The 21,376-nt window shown below is 41.9% G+C and overlaps 7 protein-coding genes across 8 annotated transcripts; 3 read left to right on the top strand and 4 right to left on the bottom strand.

Annotated features, from left to right (window-relative positions):
- The first annotated feature begins 8 nt into the window (after positions 1-8).
- Positions 9-953, top strand: LOC111598012 (DNA excision repair protein ERCC-1). The gene is made up of 2 exons (XM_023313009.2): positions 9-652; positions 707-953. The coding sequence occupies exons 1-2, from the start codon at positions 89-91 to the stop codon at positions 893-895; spliced, it is 753 nt and encodes a 250-aa protein (XP_023168777.2). The 5' UTR covers positions 9-88; the 3' UTR covers positions 896-953.
- Positions 929-2,136, bottom strand: LOC111598011 (probable cytosolic iron-sulfur protein assembly protein Ciao1). The gene has a single exon (XM_023313007.2). It carries the CDS (start codon positions 1,946-1,948, stop codon positions 953-955), a length of 996 nt encoding a protein of 331 aa, XP_023168775.2. The 5' UTR covers positions 1,949-2,136; the 3' UTR covers positions 929-952.
- A 194-nt stretch (positions 2,137-2,330) lies between these two features.
- On the top strand, positions 2,331-4,362 carry LOC111597941 (Hermansky-Pudlak syndrome 1 protein homolog). Its single transcript, XM_023312898.2, has one exon. It carries the CDS (start codon positions 2,503-2,505, stop codon positions 4,318-4,320), a length of 1,818 nt encoding a protein of 605 aa, XP_023168666.1. The 5' UTR covers positions 2,331-2,502; the 3' UTR covers positions 4,321-4,362.
- A 183-nt stretch (positions 4,363-4,545) lies between these two features.
- On the bottom strand, positions 4,546-5,714 carry LOC111597942 (transmembrane protein 177). Its single transcript, XM_023312899.2, has 3 exons — positions 5,499-5,714; positions 4,977-5,433; positions 4,546-4,913 (listed from the first exon to the last, which is right to left on the bottom strand). The coding sequence occupies exons 1-3, from the start codon at positions 5,663-5,665 to the stop codon at positions 4,584-4,586; spliced, it is 954 nt and encodes a 317-aa protein (XP_023168667.1). The 5' UTR covers positions 5,666-5,714; the 3' UTR covers positions 4,546-4,583.
- Positions 5,715-5,826: 112 nt separating this feature from the next.
- On the bottom strand, positions 5,827-7,607 carry LOC111597991 (U3 small nucleolar RNA-interacting protein 2). The gene is made up of 5 exons (XM_023312970.2): positions 7,469-7,607; positions 6,609-7,405; positions 6,356-6,553; positions 6,152-6,288; positions 5,827-6,089 (listed from the first exon to the last, which is right to left on the bottom strand). The coding sequence occupies exons 1-5, from the start codon at positions 7,529-7,531 to the stop codon at positions 5,845-5,847; spliced, it is 1,440 nt and encodes a 479-aa protein (XP_023168738.1). The 5' UTR covers positions 7,532-7,607; the 3' UTR covers positions 5,827-5,844.
- Positions 7,608-7,951: 344 nt separating this feature from the next.
- On the bottom strand, positions 7,952-19,469 carry LOC111597926. 2 transcript variants are annotated; one of them, XM_023312878.2, is made up of 12 exons: positions 19,302-19,469; positions 18,397-18,662; positions 16,540-16,665; positions 16,256-16,474; positions 15,862-16,188; positions 15,043-15,802; positions 12,623-12,872; positions 12,435-12,561; positions 12,256-12,373; positions 9,782-12,184; positions 9,256-9,726; positions 7,952-9,189 (listed from the first exon to the last, which is right to left on the bottom strand). In XM_023312878.2, the coding sequence occupies exons 2-12, from the start codon at positions 18,577-18,579 to the stop codon at positions 8,384-8,386; spliced, it is 5,790 nt and encodes a 1,929-aa protein (XP_023168646.2). In that variant the 5' UTR covers positions 18,580-18,662; positions 19,302-19,469; the 3' UTR covers positions 7,952-8,383. The 2 variants fall into 2 exon arrangements, with proteins under 2 accessions (XP_023168646.2, XP_023168647.2); XM_023312879.2 differs by having other exon boundaries at positions 12,623-12,857.
- A 116-nt stretch (positions 19,470-19,585) lies between these two features.
- On the top strand, positions 19,586-21,350 carry LOC111597928 (WASH complex subunit 1). Its single transcript, XM_023312882.2, has one exon. It carries the CDS (start codon positions 19,688-19,690, stop codon positions 21,248-21,250), a length of 1,563 nt encoding a protein of 520 aa, XP_023168650.2. The 5' UTR covers positions 19,586-19,687; the 3' UTR covers positions 21,251-21,350.
- Positions 21,351-21,376: the final 26 nt, after the last annotated feature.

Here is a 21,376-nt window from a genome sequence, read left to right as displayed (position 1 = left end):
GAGTTGCCACACTGTACAAAAAATATCGATACGCCAGCGATAGCAATAATTGAATTTCAAGAAATTTGTTAAATTGCCGGTCTTAAAAATGGAAGACTTAAACGACGATTCCTTTGATGATGTTTTGGCATGTATGGACATACCTACAGCGCCAAAGCAAACTAAAATACAAGCAGCTAGCGAAACAGCAACTACGAGCAGCTCCATTGCAGGCATAGCTAAGCCACCGCCATCAAATCCTCACAGCGTTTTAGTGCACACGAAGCAACGCGGTAATCCTATCCTGAAATCTATTTTGAATGTGCCTCTGGAGTATCGTGATGATATAATACCGGACTATGTGGTGGGTCGGACTGCCTGCATACTTTTCTTATCGCTTAAATATCATAATCTTAATCCGGATTACATATGTCAACGTCTTAAAGCACTGGGCAAGCTATATGAGCTTCGCGTGCTGCTTGTCCAAGTGGACACACCGGAGCCCCATAATGCGCTCAAAAGCTTAACACGAATTTCCCTGTTAGCAGATTTAACAATGATGCTGGCCTGGAATGCCGACGAGGCGGGCAAAATCATTGAAACTTACAAACAATTCGAGAAACGTCCTCCAGACTTGATTATGGAGCGCGTGGAGTCCAATCCTCACCAAAAGGTGTGTAATGATATTGGAATCCTTAAAATACTTATAATGTTTCATACTTTTTAGCTTGTAGCGGCATTGACCAACATTAAACCGGTAAACAAAACAGATGCTGTTACCTTACTTCAAATCTTTGGCAATCTTGAAAATCTTATTAATGCCAGCGAGGAGCGTCTGTCTCAAGTCATGGGATTAGGGCCACGTAAAGCCAAGAAATTGTACAAAACGCTGCACGAACCATTTCTAAGCAAATAAGCCAAGTTATTTATTACAATATATCCATTACTTATATTATACACAAAGACCTTAGAACTATTCCTGCAGCTTCCATAGTTTAATGGTACCGTCATCGCTGCAGGAGATTAGCTGACCAGCATTCACCGGATTCCATTCCACCGCATTCACATCCTGTTCATGGGCGCTCTCCTCGCCAGTTAACAGTTCAAAGCTAGGTTCATCTCGTTTCGAATCGTTGCACTCCTTAAAAATGCGTATGCCGTCATCCCCGCACGCGCTGGCTATCAGACCCGTCAGCTTGCACCAGGACACATCGTAGATGGCACGAGAGTGCTGGCCGGAGAGGGTGCACACACACTTCCACACAGTTGTCTTATCGGGCGTTGCAATGCCCGCCTCATTGCCTGGATGATAGGCACGCCAGATCTTCAGTGTCGCATCATCGCTGCAGGAGACTAAGCGCTCACCCTCGGCATCGAAATCGATGCTCCAAACGGTGCTCGTGTGCGAGCTAAGCGTTGCCGTACAATCCCAATCGCTGTCCAGTGCACTTTCGGCAAACATCTTAATTGTGTTATCATACGAAGCGGAGGCCAGGATCTCCTTTGTTGGATGCCACACTACACGCTTCACATCCTGCGAGTGGGCATTAAGTACTGCAGCGCATTCAAACTCATCATCGCCAGCTACTTCCCAGATCCACACAGACTTATCACGCGAACAAGTGGCCAACAGGCCACCACTGCGTGACCAACTGACGCTCTTTACCTCGTTCTCGTGCCCCTCCAGCGTTGCAGTGCATTCGTGCTTGGACCAAATGGCTGTGGTGGCATCAAAGCTAGCCGACGCCAAATACTCACCGCACGGAGACCAGCGTACCTCGCGTATGGTACGCTTATGTCCATCCGATAGTATCGTCTTCGTTGTCCAAGTGTTTCCTGACAGAGACCAAATTCTGATGGCTTTGTCTTCGCCGCAAGAAGCGAAACTATTTCCTTTCGGATGCCATGCAACGCCCCAAATTCGGCCTTTGTGACCCTGCAGCGTATGCTCGAGAATAAGGCGTCCCATAATATAATTATTTTAGTTTAAATCTATATATATTTTATTATATATGAATGCTTAATTGATAACACTGCATGCGTGCAGATATAGAAAACAGATGATGGTCAACTGTTCAGTTCCGAACTAGTTCGATCGTTGATTATTTGACACTCCAGTTTAATCCAACATATATTATATTTAATATATGGTAGTTTCAATAAAGAGAATGTAACTTTTCATTAATTGCTACACATTTAATGAAGTTATTTACATAAACAACGCAATTAAACTCCAAACTCAGCTTGCTGGCAATGTTAAGCTCTTATCACTGACAGTAAATTTCACCACTAATCCTTATCGATAGTTGTAGCAAATCGATAAGAATTTTACAGTGAACTGTAACAAAAAGTTTTTGCAGTAAAAACATTTTCTAAAACAAACAATAACATTTAACAACTCAACACAAACAAAACTTGATTCGCATTTGTACAAGGCAGCTGAGCTAACGGTGCTCAGTGTAGCGAAACAAAAGCAGTGCATTGTGTATAGTCGCTAAGCTATTTTTGCTTTCTGATAAGAAAATGAACGGTTTAATTGTTTTCAATAGCGCCAACGATGTGGCTTATCAGAACTTAAATGGACCACTTGCAGAGAAAATATGCAGCATAGCCAATACGCAGGGGTTGCTGCCGACTCCGGGTGCTCCACTAGATAGCAATGTACTGTTGCAGATATTTAGCCCAATTATTAGTTCACAGCGAATTATGCACTGTCAATTTGATAATGCGTACGCGAGTTTTCAATGCGAGAATGGCTTCAATTTGACTTTTGGCGAACTGTTGGGCTTTACATTTCTGAAAATTGGTCAGGTCGAGATTGAGCAATTGATGCGACAGCTGGGAGTGGCCATGACGTTGACTCGTTACTGTTATGGTGCCAATTTATTTGGCTCGCAGGCGGGTGCAATGCAACAAGAGCTGCTGACGCAGTGTCTCAACTGCTACGAGTCTCAGCTGTGGGAGGAGCAGGAACAGGAACAGCAGTCCTACCTGCTGGAGGCATTGCCCAAGCTGCTCATTAACGCTGAATTGAAGCGAACAGTGCACGTCACACTGGATGCATTGCTGGAGCAACTACGACAAACTGGAGGACAGCAACGGGCACACGCTCTACTGCTCGTCTCCAATAAGTTGGTGGCTTTGAATAGTACACGCCAAGCGCTGCCCTTGGCACCGGCAGATCTACTTTTTCTGGCCATCTTGTCTCGAGCACTGGAATCCCAGAGATCTCCACGTGCAGTAGCTGTCTTTTTGCAGGGAGTGACACACGATGTCAATTCAGGCTGTGTGCCATGCATTGTGCACCTATCCCGTCTACATGGCCATCAGGTGTTGTTGCAGCTCATCGAATACGGCCACATGCCCTTGACCAGCTCCATCTATGACACTTTCTTTGTGCTCCAGAAGATTGTGGCGGTGCAGCAGCAGGGTGATGCCGATGCATTGAAGCCCGCCTACGAGAGTCTCGAATCTTTTGTCAGTCAAACACTGACGGCGCTCAAGCGACATTTAAAACAAAAGCATGAGGATCTGGAGAGCTGTGTGAAGAAGTTTACGGCCCGTTGGGAGAATCTACGCAAGATGTATGTGGAGTTCTTCAAGAGCTACGAACGGGAGCTGCTAGTACGCATCGAATCGAATTTACCGGCCTTTGTAGAGGAGCTGAAGCAACTGTTCACACTATCCTTAGCCAGTTGCGACATCGCCAGCAATCAGCAATTGGATCAACTAGCCGACTCGGCAGCTGTTGTGGAGGCAAAGCTCTTGGAATTTGCCGAATTTCTGGCGGTTAAAGCAGCGCGCAACATCTCTATTGATGCCTATTTGGAGGACTTTCCTGGTTTGGTGCATTTCATGTACATAAATCGTAGCTCTGGACAAATGTTAGCGCCTGATTTGCGCCAAGGACAGCCGCAGCTGCTGCCCAAATCAAAGCTCTGGCATATGGTTGAGTTTACGCGAAACTATTTGAAAAAGGGTCAAACGACAGTCATGTGGAAGGATCGCACATTTCATTACTCGTATTTTCTTTGGTTCGAGGATCTCTCTGGTGGCATATTGAAATGTTCGCTTGACCTACAGCAACATTTTCTCTCCACCGGCTTTGGCAACGGCAATGGAAATGGCGGTCATAAATCACCCGCAGAGCCCGGCTCCTTGCCCATGGACTACTACAGCGAGCTTGCCGAGCTTTGCTTCCCAAAGCTGGCCGGTGGCAAAGTACGCGTCTACGAATTGTATTGCATTCATTTGGGCCTTGTTACGGCCACCTGTGCCGTGGAGCATGCACGTCGCCTGGTAGCCACCATCAGCGATGTCGTTGGTGAGGGCACGTTCTAGATGAAGTTACACTCGATGTAAATTAGGCTTTAAAATTATATTTATAAACTTATTTATTTTATAATCTATGTAAGTTCGATGTTAAGTTATATATTTATTACTGCAACATTCCAAAGATAAAAAACACCCTATACCTATATTAATAGATGATTTACTTGACAGCTTACCTTTAAACTTTGCAACGCTCGTTTCTCTAGAGCAGTCTTATAAATAATGTAAACAAGTAATTAATAAAACAATTGTTTATTAAATAACAACATTATTTATTGTGTAGCCGTCGCTTCTGTTTGCATCTCTTGCCATTTCTCCTCGAAAAAGGATTTGCGTGCCGTCAGTGGCATGGATTTCTGTCGCAGCATGTAGTTTTCATTGCCCATAGCCGTGTATGTGTCATCTCCAATGAGATTTCGCAAAGCAATATTTTTCTTTAGGTGCTTATCGTAATAACTAACGCCAGCGGCTACAAATTGTGGTCCAAGTGTGGCGAGCCGTTTGTCAATGTCCGCATCGTCGGCCACCTGATTGAAGTCCTTCATAAAGGACCAACTGCCCAGGCCAAATAAGCCTAAAATGCTGTACAGAACAAACCGCATCTGTGGAAGCAAAATCAAAGGATTAACATTAATTTATTATGAGGATACCCCTTAACCACTTACACTGCCATGGCGCGCAAACAGCTGAAGACGCAAATTTAAAAAGTGTCCAATCGTGTAGACCATGAAAAAGCTTAAAGTCGGGAAAATTGAGTTCAAGAGAACGCGATGTGTTTGCAGCTGCAGAATAGCTTTGCACAGCCCAAAGACTTGTTCATCCTCTGTCAATACAATGGCTTGCTCCAACAGTTTGCCGCTGTCCGAGCTCCAGTCGATTTGACTATCCCGGAAGCGTATATCTGCACGCTTGATGTCTCCAATACTGTCGTAACCATAATTTACGGGTACACCCAAAGCAGCGCCAAAGCGTAATTTGGTTGTGCCCGCTTGGAACAGATCGAAACCGAACACGGTAAAGGGTTTGACAAACTGACGCTCATGCTTATCCAATTCCAGTTTATCCATAGCCTGTTCTATACGTAGCTGCACTGCCTTCGGCACTTCACGTTCCATACCATTTCTATATGGATAGAAAGAATACATTGTCAAACATGTGCCCCATGCTGGGGTCATTTGCTCACCTACTGATAGCATTGAACAAAATTGCGGTAATATTTCAGCCCAAATGTGTGTGGTAAAAAGTTAGCCAAGAATAGGCCGGTTGCAGTTGTACCCGCCGCATAGAAAACCACTTTACGTCCAGTTTCTGTCTTAAAAAAGGACATAACTCCGCCACCGGCTTTCTTTTGCATCTTTGCCTGTTTTGTAACCACAACGTATCGACGGACCTCCACTGGATTCAAAACTATATATCGATACTAAATGTATTATCGACAAATAAATGAGAGGATCATCGATAAGCCATTTGAAGTTGACTCAGTTATTAACGCGGCTTTTGGATAATAGCTGCGGTATTTAAACTGATTCGTGTTTACTTTTCTCTTTTATTCACATTACTCGACTGAATGTCAACTACAACTATATTATTTTTCGCTGCTTTGTGCCGCCACCAACGACCCAAACGATGTTCCTGACCGACAGCCACATAAAGTTTACTGCCATCTGCATTGAAAGTGAGGGCATTTATAAAGCCAGCAATGGATATGCTATGAATCTGCTGCAGCTTACGAGCATTCGGATTGCTTTGCCACAGTCGGACGCAGCCGTCACAAGAGCCTAAAATATAAAAAACAAATTGTAATTTTAAATGGTAATGAAATATAAGTCTGCAGTTGCACCTGTTGCCACTAAATCTGTATTGACGACGACGGCAATCGCTGTTATCCAGTTAGCTACGCCATTGTCGCCCTTGCCATGAGCCAATTGCGTTGTGCTAATTGGTTTCTTCTTCAATGCACTCCACAAACTAATCGCACTGCATGAAATATAAATAAAAAGATATAAGTAAAACATTCTCTCCTTATCTCATATTTCATACCCACCCATCAACTCCACCGGATACAAAATGTTCATCATTAATGAGTTTAACGCACTCAATGCCATCCTTGTGCCCATTGTAAATCAGTTGCGATTCTTCTGTGATCTTCCAAATACGCAAAGAGCAATCAGAGCCACCTGCAGTTATGGCGCGCTCTCGACTCAGAGCATCGATGCTTGTAACAGCTGTTTGATGACCAAATCTGTAACGACACGTGATTAGATAAAACTTTTAAATAATTATGATAATTCACTTACAAGCTCTCAACGTATGCCATTTCATCCACTGACCAAATTTTCACGGAACGATCTTTAGCTGCTGAATAAAGCTCGTGGGTGCCTTTGCGAAAGACCAGTCCCGTAACATTATCCCGATGACCCTTAAACGTTTTCATATGCTTCATGGTCTGTGGGCACCAGATTTGTATGTTAACTCCTCCCTCGGCTAATGCCATGTACTTCATGTCACTCGACAGGCAAATGGAAATAACATGTGATCTCCGTTTTTTTGTTGTTTCTGGCTCCTCACGATGCTGCAGTACATCACCTTTCTCTAGCACTTTACCACTCTCCATGCACCACTTGAGTACATATTGCGACTTCGCCCCACTGTACAGGTGTTTCCCATCTGCACTAAGGGAAAGGGCGCAGATTGGACTGTGATGAAGCTTGTGCTTTAGCACATTTTGAATGGTACATGATTTAAGATCAGCGGCAATTGTGCGTCGCAGGCGTCCCACACTATCTAAATACTCGGTTTGCAGGCGTTGCTCTACGTTCTGACTTAATTCTCGTTGTTCGGCACGTTCCGCTTCCTGCTTTTCAATTTCCGTTAAATATTCTTTGGCCAGTCTTAATCGTTTGTCCTGGGCTGTCTCCTCTTCTTCGTCTTCGTCAGCAGAAAATGTCAAGGCATTACTATTATATTCTTCATCTTCATCACTTGCAATCTCTTCATCATCAACCTTCGCTCGACGTTGCTTTTTTGGCCCAGGAACTGCATTTTGTGTTTTCTTGCCCGGTTTTGCGTTGCCTTTTACTTTTGTTGCATTAAGCTAAAATGTTTATTATTATTTCCCGTTTTATCTATAATCCTTTTATTGCTTTCATTTACTTACTTTACGCTTTTTGTTGGCGGCCACTTTAGCTGCGCCTGGTTTCAGAAAAAACGATGAAGACATTTTTAAAATTAAATATTCTAAAACAAAATGTAAACGCTAAACAAGCCCACGTGCATAGTACAACGCGCTTGGTATTTTTTAGTCCCTCTTGGACACAACAGCTGGCCGTCGCGTGTAACAAGCTGACAGCTATGACTGCTTCTGTCCATGGTGTTTTATAACACTTATCAACCGCGATTTGCTTCGATTCAAATTAAAAATTAATTCACATTAATTCAATATAAATCATTTATATAATTACACTGGTTTCATTTAAATTTATTCAATATAACTATAAATTGTATTAAATAAATACATTTTTTGTTCAATAAAACCACATTTTTTTATTTTTGTTGCCTGTTTATTGAAATAACTAATACTCTAAACATAATTAATATATATATATATATATATTTTAAAGAATTAGATCGAAAATGGGTTGAAATCAGTTTTCATTTATTGTTTCAAATTCAGCAAACGCACATTACATGAATTATAATGGTGGACCAAGATCTGATTCGTGTAACTGAACATCTGATGTTGACCCGAGTGTTTTGAAATTATCACAAATTATTCATACTTTCTCTTATCGTTGTGTGTAAAAATTTCTTTTTATTTTGCATTATTTATCGTAGTAAAAATAAATTAAGTGTTGCGCGCTCTGTATAGGTTTATGTAAGTGGGAGGGGAAAAGTAAGCGTTGGGATGCCTACAGAGAACCGCAAAATGATGCGCTATTAGTGGCGCGTCCGTAAATTGCCTAAAACTAAGTAACGTTCTAAATTAAAATTTTAAGATTGCTAATTATATAGAAAAACACACATTAAGTGAGATTAGGAATAATATGCATGTGCCCTCTCACACTCTCTCTTTCTACATGATCGAGCACAGGCCCGACGTTTCGACGCCATTTTGAACTTTCTTCGTTTTCTTAAGCGTCGCCTGCCGCAGCGCCGGCTTCAGTTCGATAACAGGCTCCGGCTCAGCTTCGACTGCAGCGGGTGGTGGTGGGGTAATCGACTTTTGTGTTGTCGCCCCCATACCGCTGACAGCTGCTGGCTGGGATGTTGCTGATGCCGTTGTCGCTGCTGTTGTTGTTGCTGCAGGGACACGTGAACTGTTGTTATTGTTGTTGCTGGTGCTGCTGCCGTAACTGCTCCCAATTACGGAAATGCAGCTAATGTTGGCAGGCGGTGCATTTGTGCTGCTGCTGTTGCTGCTGCTGCTTGTGGCAATCTTCGGTACAAACGTATTGCCTCCACACAGCACAGGAATAGTGGAAATAGTTTGAATGGAATTTTGCTGCTGCTGCTGCTGCTGTTGCTGATCGGCATTTCCCGTGGCGCCAATGACGCTTATAGCCGACACTTGCGAGTCCGTTGTTGTTGTTGTTGTTGAGGCACTATTATGACTATTACTACTTGTATTCTTAGTGATATTTATTTTTATTTTATTAACTATGCTAGCCAAAGGTAACGCCGGTGCCGGCCCCGCTGCACTTAAATTATGCGTCTCCTGCGGATTCTCACCATTAAAATCGGCCTCGCTGTTGGCAGCTGCAGCATTTGACTCCAGTTCCAGCTCATCGTCATTGGCTGGCAATGAGAGAGATGTCACTGAGGCCGGACGCTCCAGCGTTGCTGGTGATGCAGTCGAATCGATGGTATGTGTTAGCGTTTCTAATCAAGAGATGTCATCAGTTCCAAATATATTGATATATTTACGGAGATTGCATTGCTACTTACCACTGCTTAATATGGATATTTCATCTTCTGGCAGTGGCAGCAGTTGCACTACTGTGCCCACATCCTCAAAGCCATCATCATCATCTTCATCGTCGTCATCTTTCGGCTCCTCTTTGATTTTTACATTGAGCATCGACACTGGCTCCTTTTCTACATAGTTGTCCAGATCGGTAAAGGGAATGTTTGGCTCTTGTATTTCCACATCTGATTCATTGGCATTCTCTGCCACTCTTTCCTTATCTAGCTGCTGCTCATTCGAAGGCTTTGGCTCTTGGTCTTCTTGTTCGCTGGTTGTTGGCTTCTCCTTAGAAAGATCTGTCTCTGCTGCGGCTGTCACAGCAATTGGTACGTATTCCTCATCGTCGTCATCGACAATTTCTGTAACGCTTGGCTCCTCATTGGGCAGCACAATGACATCATCATCATCATCTTCGTCAGCCAGCAGCGTGCTTGATGTCTTTTTGACATTATCTAAAAATTTAATTAATTAGTATGATGAAATGTTTAGGCGTGCATTTGTGTTTACCTGATTCATCCTCCAGCTTGATCAACGTATCCATGGCATTGTCATCGCTAGCATTTAGCATATCCAGATCGCCATTTACTGTAGCATCATTGTCGACAACTGGAGGTGGATTAAGCGAAGTTTTGTAGTCTTCGTAGCATAGCGGATGATATATCTTATCGTCTACGCGTATGGCTGAGCGTAGATGCCATTCTTCCAGCTCTTCATTGTAGAACTGTTCGAATTTCTCATGGCACATGTCACAGCTGCGATCCAAATCAGCCGCTCCAGCGGCACAGCTAGGAACAGGTGAATTGAGAGAACGTTGCTGGGACACATCATCGATGGAATCTGGTCCCAATTGTTGACCCTGAGCTTCGAGGAAATTCCTTTCACGCTCTTCGACATCTTCGATTTCCTCGTATTGCCTCCAATCATTGAGATCATAGAACCAACGCCTGGACGTTGGTTTGCGTGTTGAATCGCGTTCTCTTCGATTCTGACGAAAATGCCAATCCAAATGCTGACTATACTTGATGGTCTGCTCCGGTGGGAAGCGTACGCCACAGCTGCTGCACTGCATGCCCAAATACAAACTGGCTATCACGGCTGACTGACGAGTTTTAATTGTGTCGGGTTTCTGCAGATCAATGCGCTTAATGGGCTCGGCTGGAGCAGGGGCAGGTGCAGATGTTGCAGGTGTTGCAGGTACTGTAGCTGCTACCGTTGCTCCTGTTGTTGCTGTCGCCTCTCTGCTAGAATTAGAGTTGGTATCCAAAGCAGGTACATTGACAGCGCTGCTGCTGCCAGCAATTATGCCAGAAGAGACGAGCTTCTGGAAGAGCTCATCAATGTTGAGATTGCTTAAAGCAGCTGCTGCTGTTCCCGGCAAAGGTACAGCTGGGGCAGCATTTGTTGCTACGCCGGTAGCTGCAACAGTTGCTGGCTGCTCGAGCGTTGCTGCTACGGCTGGTACAGTTGGCATTGCAGGCACTGGCACTGGCGGCGGCTGTGGCGGTTCCGCTGGCGCCTCAGTCTTAATGTACACCATATCTTGGACGTGTGCCTTCCCTGCTTGCACACCCTTGGGCAGCGTACCAAAGCGTATGAAACAATTACGTCCGCCATTCAATTTCATGCTTTTGGGCAATCCGCCATATTCCAGCTTTTGCAACTGTCCATCTAACAATCCATAAAGAAAACTATCCACAAATTGCAGCGAGTGCTGTTCGGCGCCCAAATGGAACGTTTGTTGGCGGCCGTCGAGAAATAGGGGCACAATTGTGTGTGCATCGACAATCATGTTGATTTTGCCGACAACTAAATCTCGACGCACGCGACCAATATCCACATTTGGTGGCGGCCCCTCCGCCTTCAGCACATGCAACTTATTGCCGATAGGCAGTGAAACAGGTGGTCCACCAAAATATATCTCATACCAATGATCATCGATGTATAGCTCTCGTGATGGATGGCCGAAACGTATGCGATGCAGCTGCCCATCCAACTGAAAGGGTTTGTAGTCATCATTGAAGCTGAGCGCTAGCGGCTGCTCATTGTGATCAATGTAGATGGCACGCTGTCCGTGCTGGAAGCCGATCTCATGCGGCTCATCGCCATCCATAAATATGATAGCCACTTGATTGTAGAAACGTATTTCCTTGCTCCCTCCATCGATCGTTATGCTACGTACCACATCTGCCATCGGATTGTCCAATGAATTAATGGCCTTGGTTATGTTAACCGTTGTCACTGGCGGCAGTGTTAGCATGGAGGGTGGTTGCGGTGGTGGTGGCACAGCTGTTTGTGACATAACTAATGGCGGATGCTGCCAGGGCATGCCACGAAAGCCAACATTTCCACTACCAGTTGCCGCATTTCGTTTCCCGTTGTTATTGTTGTTGTTGTTTTGCGCCAATTGCCAGGCAGCTCGCTGTGCTGCAGCTGGATCCACTTGCTCGCCCCATTTGCTGGGCTTGCGTCTCTTGCCATCGCGCTTGTTTTTAAGCTGCTTAGAAGACTGCTGCTGTTGTTGTGGCTTGTCGAGCATCGGTAACAGCTGTTGCTGCTGTGGCTCTCCATCACTACGTGGCGAACTGGACGCCTGATTTTCATTGCCCTTCAGCTTGGGTATCCGTTTTCGTAACACTGCATCCCTCGCTGCATTACGCTCCAAATCCTCATCATCTGCAGCTGACTCGCGTCGCCGATCCTTCAGTTTGCTGCTCTCATTCATGACCACTACTTTACTGACTAGCTCCTTGTATTGCTCTGGATTCATGCTATGATTCTCGAACATTTCCTGTGCCTGGCTTAGAATTGTACGCATCTTTTCGTCGTGTGCCTCCTGCGAATCATCGCTGACTTTTAGATCTGATGACAGCTGTTTAAGCCGTTGCGTCACTGGATATTCTTTAGATTTGTCTGGAATTAGAATCAGAAATTTGTATAATTTTTTGACAATTGATTTGACATGAATTTGGGGAATGATTTACCTGGCTTAGACTGGTGTTGCTGCTGTTTGTTGTTGTGTCGCGCAGTCTTTGCCAGCTTGGCACGCAGCTCATCCAGTGTGGGTTTCTTCACAGGCGACAAAGGTGACTTGGTGATTTGCTAAATAGGAAGATTTAGTTAACGATTCTGATAAATAATGATGCAAGCATTATCCACTCACTTTGTTGGCCTCCCAATTGTCCATGGAATCATCCTCGACAACAATTACGTTACCAGGCACGAGAATATTTTGATTTGACTTGGCAGGCAGCTCGCGACGTAAGTCCACATCCTCGCTGCCAAAGAGTCTGCAAATAAGGAAATACGTTTAATTCTTCCGAATTCAGTTTTAATCATGGCTACACTTACGCATCTAGTTTGGCTGATTTACTGCGCTTCTGCTGCGGTTGCTGAAGCTTATCCTCATCCTCATCCGTGTCCACATTCGGAGGCAGCTGTGTAGCCGATCGCTTCTCGCCAACAGACTGTGTCAGTAGATCCGTTGAAGTAGGCGCTGGAGATGATTGCCTAATGCTGGCCGGGATTGTGCCTGCTGTTGCTGCAATTGTTGTTGGTGCTGCTGCTGATGCTGCTAGCAGTGTTGCTGTTGATAAATGCGCTGTAGATTTTTCTAATTTATTAAACGGTTTTTGTATTTTGAACGACACTTTTGTGGGCAATTTGGAGGAAGAACTGTTGTTCGTTGCGTTGGAGGCGCTGCTAGCAATTTTTGTTGTGCTGCTGGTGTTGTTGCTGTTCTCGTTGCTGCTGTTGCCGCTGTCTGCAATTGTGGCTGCAAATGTTCTCGCCGTGCCGAGGTTTATGGCCGGTGGAGGCGGCGTTGCTGGCCTTACGGCAGCCGCCATGGTGGCCAATTTGGCAAAGGGCCGCAAATCGACGTCCTTGCTAGATGCATCTAAATGCGGTGAACGTGGCCCTGGTTCAAGTAGTGTGAAATGTGTATCTAGAAATTTGTATTTTATGCTTCCACAAAAACAAAAGAATTCTTACGAAAAATATAAAAAGGGCTGGGTATAGCCCTAAAACAAGACTAGAAATATTACAAAAACTGAACAGGGAAGGGTTTCAATAAAATTATAAGAAAAAAAAAATGTTTAAATTTGAAAATTTAAAGAACAAAAGTGGATCATCAACATACACCAGGCACAGCAATTGAGCTAGAAAATTTAGTGGAAAATCATAAAAAATAATAAAAGAAACTATTCAATTAAATTTCCGTTAAGGAATAGGGTTAGACTAAAAAACAAAAATAAAATAAATATATATATGGATTCTTAAAAAGTGCCGTTCTACAAATACAAAAAAATAATAATAATAATAAAATAACATAATATATATACATATTTGGCAAGACGTATATCATGTATTATAATACATCTACAAAATACGCTTTAATCATTATTTTTCGTTTTATAAAATATTTACGTTTAAAAAAATATTTAAGTTTTGTTTAGATTTCCTTTTTTTGTTAAACTTTTTACAACAAATTAAAACTGGAGTCTTTATTTCTTCTTAGCTTTATCCAAACTGATATAGAGCATATATCATTATTTTCTTTTTACTTGTAGTTTATCAGTTTACAACAATTTTATCACACGATTTTCTCATTTTTGACAATTTCACAAAGTAAATATACTTAAAATTACAACAAAAGGCGGCACCTGGCTACGTTTCTTATTTTGCATTAATTAAAACAACTGGAATGCAAAAGGTTTTCACAACGCATTTTTATTAGATTTGCTTTTTAATACTTGTTTTTGTTTTTGGTTTTTTGTTTTCTTTTTTAATATTAAATTTGAGCTTTATCGTTATTTGCGCTTATGTATTAATTAAGAAAATGGCATAATTCTTAAAGGCTTATATAGATTCGTTTTAAATTTTGGAAATATAAATTAAAATAAATACCTCTGTTCTATCAATAACAGTCGCAAAAATAATTTCCATTCAAGTGGAGCAACAAGTGAAAGGAGCTCACCAAACAACGCCTACGGATGAGAAAATTGGAAACAAAAAACACAGAACGACAGGATAGGGGACAACCCTAAGAGTTACCAGCAAAGTGCAAACTTATTGAACAAGAAAAGCTTTTAAGTGCTTAGCAACACGAAAAGGATCTATCCTCTCTATATGAGATCTTTATATCTGTTGCTTTATATTGAGATTACAAGATGCTTTAACAAGATTCTTAAGCTGTGATCTTTGAGCTTGGCTAATTTTATGAAATACAGTTATTTATAGCCATAGGTAGGACAGAATTCAAAGCTTTAAAAACTTATTAATCCTATAAGTAACGTATATAATAATACGAAAAAAAATATATAAAAGTAATATAAAAGTTGTTCAATAGAATATTAGAAGTTAAAATTAAAGCTAAGGCAGCTTTAATTAAAAAATCAGTTGGTTTCACGATGTTTAAATAATGAGAAGCTTAAACTTTTAACCTTTTGTAGTGGTTTAAATGTCATTAAGATGATTTGATTTTCCAAGTAGTAAACATTTTCTAGACTTTAAACTATTGCACTTTGCTAGTTATTTCTGTAACTTGTGAAGGATCAACTGTAATTTCGTAGCAGTTTTTCCAATGAGATCAGCACTTAACACTCAATAAACCAACCCCGACCTGACCCCCACATAATCCTTGCTAAGCCCTGGGTGCCGCCAATTTGGTTTGTAATTTGTGCATAATTCAACTACTTTGTCATTTGTATTGCTAAAGACTTGGCTGTTGACTAACAAGTGTGAGATTAGAATTAAAAAATGTTTCTTACGTTTCTCTAAATCATTTGCTGAAGGTGCTGTTGCAGTTGATGTTGACGTTGCTGTTGCTGCTGCTGTAATTGGAACTGGAACAACTGCCGCTGATGATGTTGTTGCCTCTGGCGACTTGCTGCGCTCCACGCTACGCATGTCCACGTCCCTGTAGATAGGTGAACGACTGCGGGAGCGCGCACTGCTTGAGCCACTCGATTTGTTGCGACTCGTGGATTTTTGTGTGGCATTTCGCTTTGACTTGGTTGGTGAGCTTGCAGGTGAGCTACTCTTGCGTTTGTTGTTGCTTGCTGGCGAGTTGCCATTGTGTGTATACTCCTTGCCAGATGAATGCTTGTCGCGTGAGCTGGACGAGCGTTTAACAGGCGAGACACTGCTGCTACTATTCTTGTGTCTGAAATCTGAGCCAGAGGATGAGCTTGACGCTGTTGAGCTCTTTGACTCGCTGCGCTTGCGACTGCTGCTGGCGGAGCCGTGATTATTATTGCTGCCACTGCTACTGTTGCTCAGTTTGGAGGATCTGTTGCCTGTGTTGCGCAATGGAGACTTGCTGCGTGAACGACTAGATTTATGTACTGTTGAGGAGGATGAGTTGCCGCTTTTGTGGGCCTCCAGACGTGGATCGACTGCACGCATGGGCGCTGCCATTTGTGCTGACTGTTGCGGCTGCATTTGACGAGCCAGTCGTGGGTCGCGCTGACGTACTGAATTAAGCATAGCTGGATTAATCGGATGTACCTTTGGCTTGTTGACAAAAGGCTGCAAATATTAGACAAATATTAATTTCAGCATATGCATTGCTTAAGCATAAGCCTTACCGGTTGGCCAACTCCTGGTGCAGCAGGCACGCCTGGACGCACAGGCTGCATGGCGCTAGGATAGTTGGGTGGAGGCAAACTTGTCTCCATGCCTGGTGGACGTAGTACAGCTGCTGGAGCGGGTATACCAGCTGTCATGGGCGTTACCGCTATCGCATCTGCTGCTTGGCTTAGTTGACGTTCCTGCTCCTTTAAATGCATTTTAGTCTGCTCCAATTCGAGTTCCAACTTGCGCTTCTTCAGCTCCAGCAGCTCACGTGTTTTCGCCTGCAATATCTCCTCCATGTCGCTGGGCAGCGCCGAATTTACGGGCATAGACACCATGCCCTAAGAAGGCAAATATATTCAATTAGGCATATAACTAGTGTAACTTTTTGCTTTGTATAATACGTACCGTCTTAAGAAAATCAGGATTGACATGTATGGCGGGATTAACGTGTATTTTATTGGGCTGACTTGGTTTGGCCGTGATGGGCCAATTGTTATCTAAACGCTTGACCTTGACATCCAGCGCATACATTTTAGATGCAGGAAACACATCGTTCCATGTCTGCCGCAGTAAATACATGCGTTCACGCACTTTTTCCAGCACCTGCGATGGGGAGTGTTGCACCTAAGGATGGGAGATTCGAAAGGATGTTTAGTTGAATTTATGTGCTAAATTTGTGGATGACTTACCGATTCGAAGGCGTTGAGAAATATATTGACTATGCATTGCCCGAACAGCTGAACGTAGCTGCTTTTCACATTCTTTATTATCGAATCAATTAAATAAAGTATAGGTAATTTGAATTCGGGCGGCACCTGTTTGATTTGGTAAGATAGGTAAGAATATAAAAAATAGAGCATAAGTTTCTACAACGTCGCTAGCGAATTGTTCGGACACAGATTGAGGCACATCAGCTTCAACAACAGCTTCAATTCACATAGTCCTTGGCGATCATTAAGACAAACGACAACAACGATGACGACGACGACAACAGCAGCTGCTGGACACAAATGCATCTCCATGTTGAAGGTGAAGGGGCAGTTGATCAAAGCAAAGCATTATCAATGGAATTAAAAAAAAAAAAAAAAAAAAAAAAAAGAAAAACTTCGTAACCCAAGGTAAAGAAACGCCCAGTAACTAACTCTAAAAGCGACTTTTGAAAACTATTCCAATCAATATTGTATTTCAACAATAGAAAATACTTTGTATAAATTTTCATTATACGAAAATATCTAAAATTAATTAAAAACTTTGTTCAACTCTGTTGAAAACAAAATTTTTGCTAATACTAATAAGATAATATAAATTTATTTCAATATAAAAAAAAGTATTTTCTAGATTTTAAGGTCAGGTTTTAAGTTATAGATACAATAAAATTATATAAAATACGAATGCCGTTTACTTTATAAGTTGAATACATTACTGAGTTGTTTTGCCTTAGTGTTTCCTTTTTGCCAAATTTATTTAATTTAATTAATTTCTCGTATTTTGCTGCGTGTCAGGTATTTATTTGTTATATATTTTGATTATTTTTTCTTTGTTTATAATTTGAAGCAATGTTTTATTCTTGTATAAAATAAAAGACAACTTGATGACAATTGTTTAAGTATTTTCTCTTTTATTGGAATTTTCTTTTCGATTTCTTTGTGTATTTTGTATGTACTTCAAGGTATCGAGGAAAAAGAAGAATAGGAATATAGTAAACGTCTTACCTTGTAGTGGATAAATCAGTCTCTGCTTAAAACCCAAATATTAATATTTCAAAATTGAGTTACGATTTTTATCTACTTTAAAGTTTAAACAATCGAATCAATAGAGGTTGTTTCTCTTTAAAAAAAAATATTTACTTTAGGTGATCTATTAATTGATTGATTAAACTTTAAAATGTTGCTTATACAAAGCGTATGCAGATAGGGTAATGCCAAAGAAAGTTATATATAATTCGTTGACATGCCCACATCTCTTAACACAAAGGTCTAAAGGCAAAAAAGTCATCGATAATATTACGAGTAATTTATACTCTTGAAATCAGAGCAATGTTTTAAACCATTATATGTATATACATGACATACGTAATGTATAATCTCGGTTACCAAATTTGTTATCTTTTTAATTCAACGGAACAAAGAATTTTTAGTTTAGTTTTTTATACAACCTTTAAAGTTATATGTAAGAAGAAATATTGCTTGACTTTTTTCGATCTCTATAAATATATTAAAAATGGTATTATTTTAGATATTTAAAAGCAAATTTGTAAATATGTAAAGACTCAAGTGTCAATCGAGCTCTTAGCCTTACACAATTCGTGTTATCGATGACTTTTAAACTTAAGATCTATCGTGCCTTCCCTAACTGCAACTAGCACACACGTTGGACATGGAGATCATGTGTTAACACAACTGCCGTGTATGCGGCGGCATCGGCGCCAAATGTACGTAGGACTTTGCATATATGTGTATTGTTCAGTATGTCTGATATATGTGTCTGAGTGTGTGTCTCTCTTTGTGTGTGTGGTTGTTTTAATTAATTATGCTTTATTTGTTAACCTGGCTGATGTGATATTCCACCACGCGCACAATGACATGGGCATAGTTAATGTTCTCCTCGGCTAGCATGGTGAGCATATTGATGAGTGGCTTGCTATTGCAATTCAAATCCGTTAAACTCGATAAATATTCTTCGCCAATACGGCGTGCATCCTCCGGATACGATTGCAATACATGCTCCATAATTGCAGGCTTTCCTCTTGAAACTCCTGTAGTTACCCTGTTGTAATCCGTATCACGATTCACAATAAATTGCAATTGGTAAGCTGCAAGTGAAAAAATTTCAAATAAAAAATTATTATATTATATTAATTAGGAGCTATCGATATTTATTTCGCAGTATATACAAATACACATACACAAATATGAACACTCGATTTTGTATGCATATACACACATGCTAAATATAAATAAATATTGTAATTGTTGATGTGGCTTGCAGCCATGACAAAAAAAAACAAAACATGTAAACAACCACACGCAATCAACTAAATATATTTATACTATTATACTATTATACATATATATATATATATATATATATATGTGTGTGTGTGTGTATATACATAGATATCTGTTCATGGGCGAACAATAAACACACGGGTAACGGGGTTAGGGGAAGTTTTTTCTCAGCAAAAATTCAAAATGGCGGCCAGCAGACATGCAAACACGCATTTTTTCACTGTTGCAAAAAACATCAAGTTCTTTAACAATTTATTATTTATCAAGAAGTTAAACGCGCACCCTTGTTAAACATGTACTGTTAAAATGGAAATTGTTGCTAAACAATTGATTTTTGGATTTTCCCACATTTTTCGTTGAAAAGCCACGTTTATACTAAACACACGCACACGTTAATTTTAACAAAAACAATTAATACCATAAGTTCACGCTGCCAAACATACCTTTTTATATTAATACATTTGTACACTTCGTTTAACGCACTTGAATGCAGTGAAAAATGATTATTGAGCACTTTTTAAACTAAAACAAAATCAGCCTTTGACAACTTTTTCACGTAACAACTGCGATGAATCTGATGAGTGTGCACAAGTGATGTGAAATACGATTGATAACCACACTTTGACGCATAAATGCGTGCGATATCGATAGAAATATCACAAATATTTGTAAAATCGATATTTGTGACAAAAATCAAGTTGGCATCACATTGAATCTCGCACAACCAGCTGTTGATTTGATAGGGGCAACAAAGGGGCGATAGAAATTGCAAAAAAAAAACAAAAACGTATAGTTAATTTATCACCATATCCAAAACCAAAAAACAAAAATGGACGAGAGCGAGAGTTATGTGCACAGCGCCTACCAGGTATCGATAATTCCAACTGATCTACATCACGAGGAAACAATAATCAGAGCAGCACAGTCGCTCGACTGCCTAAACAAAACAATAAACTCAATTTTTGGCCGCATCGATGCTCGATTGGAAAGAAATGGTGCCAAGGTTCAGCATATAAATGAGCGTGTCATGCGTGCACAAGCGAAAATTGATGCACTTGTTGGTTCCAAAAAATCCATTAAAATCTTTGCGCCTGCCCGTTTTCCAGGCAACGGTGTTTTGAACAACATACCCGCAACCTTTCCAGCTGTGGTCAAAGAGTCAATAGATATGCCCACAACAACACAAAAACAATTAACAAAACCGGAACACCGCCAACGTAATCGCAATGCTGGCTCAACGAGCGATGCGAATAATCCCGCGGATATGGACTCCGTATTCTTTCACGTGCGTGGCGAGGAACAGCAAGAAACGCCGCTAATTATGGAACGTCGGTGCACGAATAGCATCACTGGCTTGGGAGCTTTGCCACCTGTCAAATCAGTGCCCGCTTTGTTGCGCTTCAATAGCAATGAATTCGCCTATGGCAGCGATGATCTAAATGCCTGGAAGCGCAAATTTCCGCCACAACCCCAAAAGCGTGACGTCCTCAACAAACCTAAGTCAACACAGTTATTAGCACCGGCGCCCCACTCGCTGGCACACGGCACCACCAAGCTAACCACTCCAGCTGGTGATCTGCGTTATACGCCCGCAGCTTTGGCGGCTCCGGCGATCGATGTGCCATTAGACTTACCCGATTTGCCGGGCATTGCGAATGACTTGCAGTATGTGCCGGTGGAGGAGCAAACACCCATTGCACCATCGCATCAATTTATCGATTTACCCGACTTGCCGGAACTAAGTGAAAAGTTAGATGTGACACCCGTTAACTTGGAAATAACAGTGCAGGCAATAGCATCGCAGACGCATATGACTAGGAAATCTTATACAACACAACCTTGTGCATCACCAATTACGCAAGCTACACCACCACCGCCACCACCACCGCCACCGCCACCACCGCCGCCGCCAACACCACCCGCTCAAGCAATTGCCAAGTTGCCTTCTGATGGCGTCATCAAGCCCATCTCCCCATCCTTGCAGACACCTTTAAACATACCCAATTCGCAGGCACCACCGCCAGACGATCCTCGATCCGAGCTGATGGCTGCCATACGAAAGGCTGGGGGTGCACACGGTGGACGCTTGCGTTCATCAGCTGCTGCGCCCGTCAATCCGGATGCAGATGGTAAACAAAATGCCCATGGGACAAGTCGTTCTAGAGCAGGAGGCAGTCCAATCAGTGGAGGTGATTTGATGGCGGATTTACACAATAAGCTTATGCTGCGTCGCAAGGGAATCTCAGGCAATCAAAATTCGGCGGATCAAGCTGGGAATCCCATGATGCTGCAACTGTCAAAAATAATTGCAGCACCAATAGAGAAAAACAAAAGTTGTTCCATGTCCAGCGATGAGGGCAATTCCGATGATGATACAGATGCTTGGGAGTAGTAACAAATTAAATAGAGTTAAATTAGTTCCAGCTATATGTGCCTTGCTTTAAGCATTAGTAAAAATTATTAAAAAAAAAACTGTTTTGGGCAGATCGAGCATAACCATTGAGCAACTATTTTTGAA

Source organism: Drosophila hydei, unplaced genomic scaffold (genome assembly GCF_003285905.1).
Source record: "Drosophila hydei strain 15085-1641.00,03,60 unplaced genomic scaffold, DhydRS2 tig00008130-arrow-arrow-pilon, whole genome shotgun sequence".
Classification (NCBI taxonomy): Eukaryota; Metazoa; Arthropoda; class Insecta; order Diptera; family Drosophilidae; genus Drosophila; species Drosophila hydei.
The sequence above is the reverse complement of the archived record's forward strand: the minus strand, read 5'-3'. Positions and strand labels throughout refer to the sequence as shown.

Bases quoted from the DNA above. Each gene is read 5' to 3' on its own strand.
- LOC111598012 (XM_023313009.2), top strand. From the start codon at position 89: ATGGAAGACTTAAACGACGATTCCTTTGATGATGTTTTGGCATGTATG. The intron at 653-706 runs GTGTGTAATGAT...CATACTTTTTAG, and splicing joins AGTCCAATCCTCACCAAAAG to CTTGTAGCGGCATTGACCAA.
- LOC111598011 (XM_023313007.2), bottom strand. From the start codon at position 1,948: ATGGGACGCCTTATTCTCGAGCATACGCTGCAGGGTCACAAAGGCCGA.
- LOC111597941 (XM_023312898.2), top strand. From the start codon at position 2,503: ATGAACGGTTTAATTGTTTTCAATAGCGCCAACGATGTGGCTTATCAG.
- LOC111597942 (XM_023312899.2), bottom strand. From the start codon at position 5,665: ATGCAAAAGAAAGCCGGTGGCGGAGTTATGTCCTTTTTTAAGACAGAA. The intron at 5,434-5,498 runs GTAGGTGAGCAA...CTATCCATATAG, and splicing joins AATTTTGTTCAATGCTATCA to AAATGGTATGGAACGTGAAG. The intron at 4,914-4,976 runs GTAAGTGGTTAA...TTGCTTCCACAG, and splicing joins TGTTTGCGCGCCATGGCAGT to ATGCGGTTTGTTCTGTACAG.
- LOC111597991 (XM_023312970.2), bottom strand. From the start codon at position 7,531: ATGTCTTCATCGTTTTTTCTGAAACCAGGCGCAGCTAAAGTGGCCGCC. The intron at 7,406-7,468 runs GTAAGTAAATGA...TAAACATTTTAG, and splicing joins CCGCCAACAAAAAGCGTAAA to CTTAATGCAACAAAAGTAAA. The intron at 6,090-6,151 runs GTGCAACTGCAG...TTTATATTTTAG, and splicing joins TACAGATTTAGTGGCAACAG to GCTCTTGTGACGGCTGCGTC.
- LOC111597926 (XM_023312878.2), bottom strand. From the start codon at position 18,579: ATGGAGCATGTATTGCAATCGTATCCGGAGGATGCACGCCGTATTGGC. The intron at 15,803-15,861 runs GTAAGGCTTATG...TAATATTTGCAG, and splicing joins CACCAGGAGTTGGCCAACCG to CCTTTTGTCAACAAGCCAAA. The intron at 12,185-12,255 runs GTAAATCATTCC...TTCTAATTCCAG, and splicing joins GCAACACCAGTCTAAGCCAG to ACAAATCTAAAGAATATCCA.
- LOC111597928 (XM_023312882.2), top strand. From the start codon at position 19,688: ATGGACGAGAGCGAGAGTTATGTGCACAGCGCCTACCAGGTATCGATA.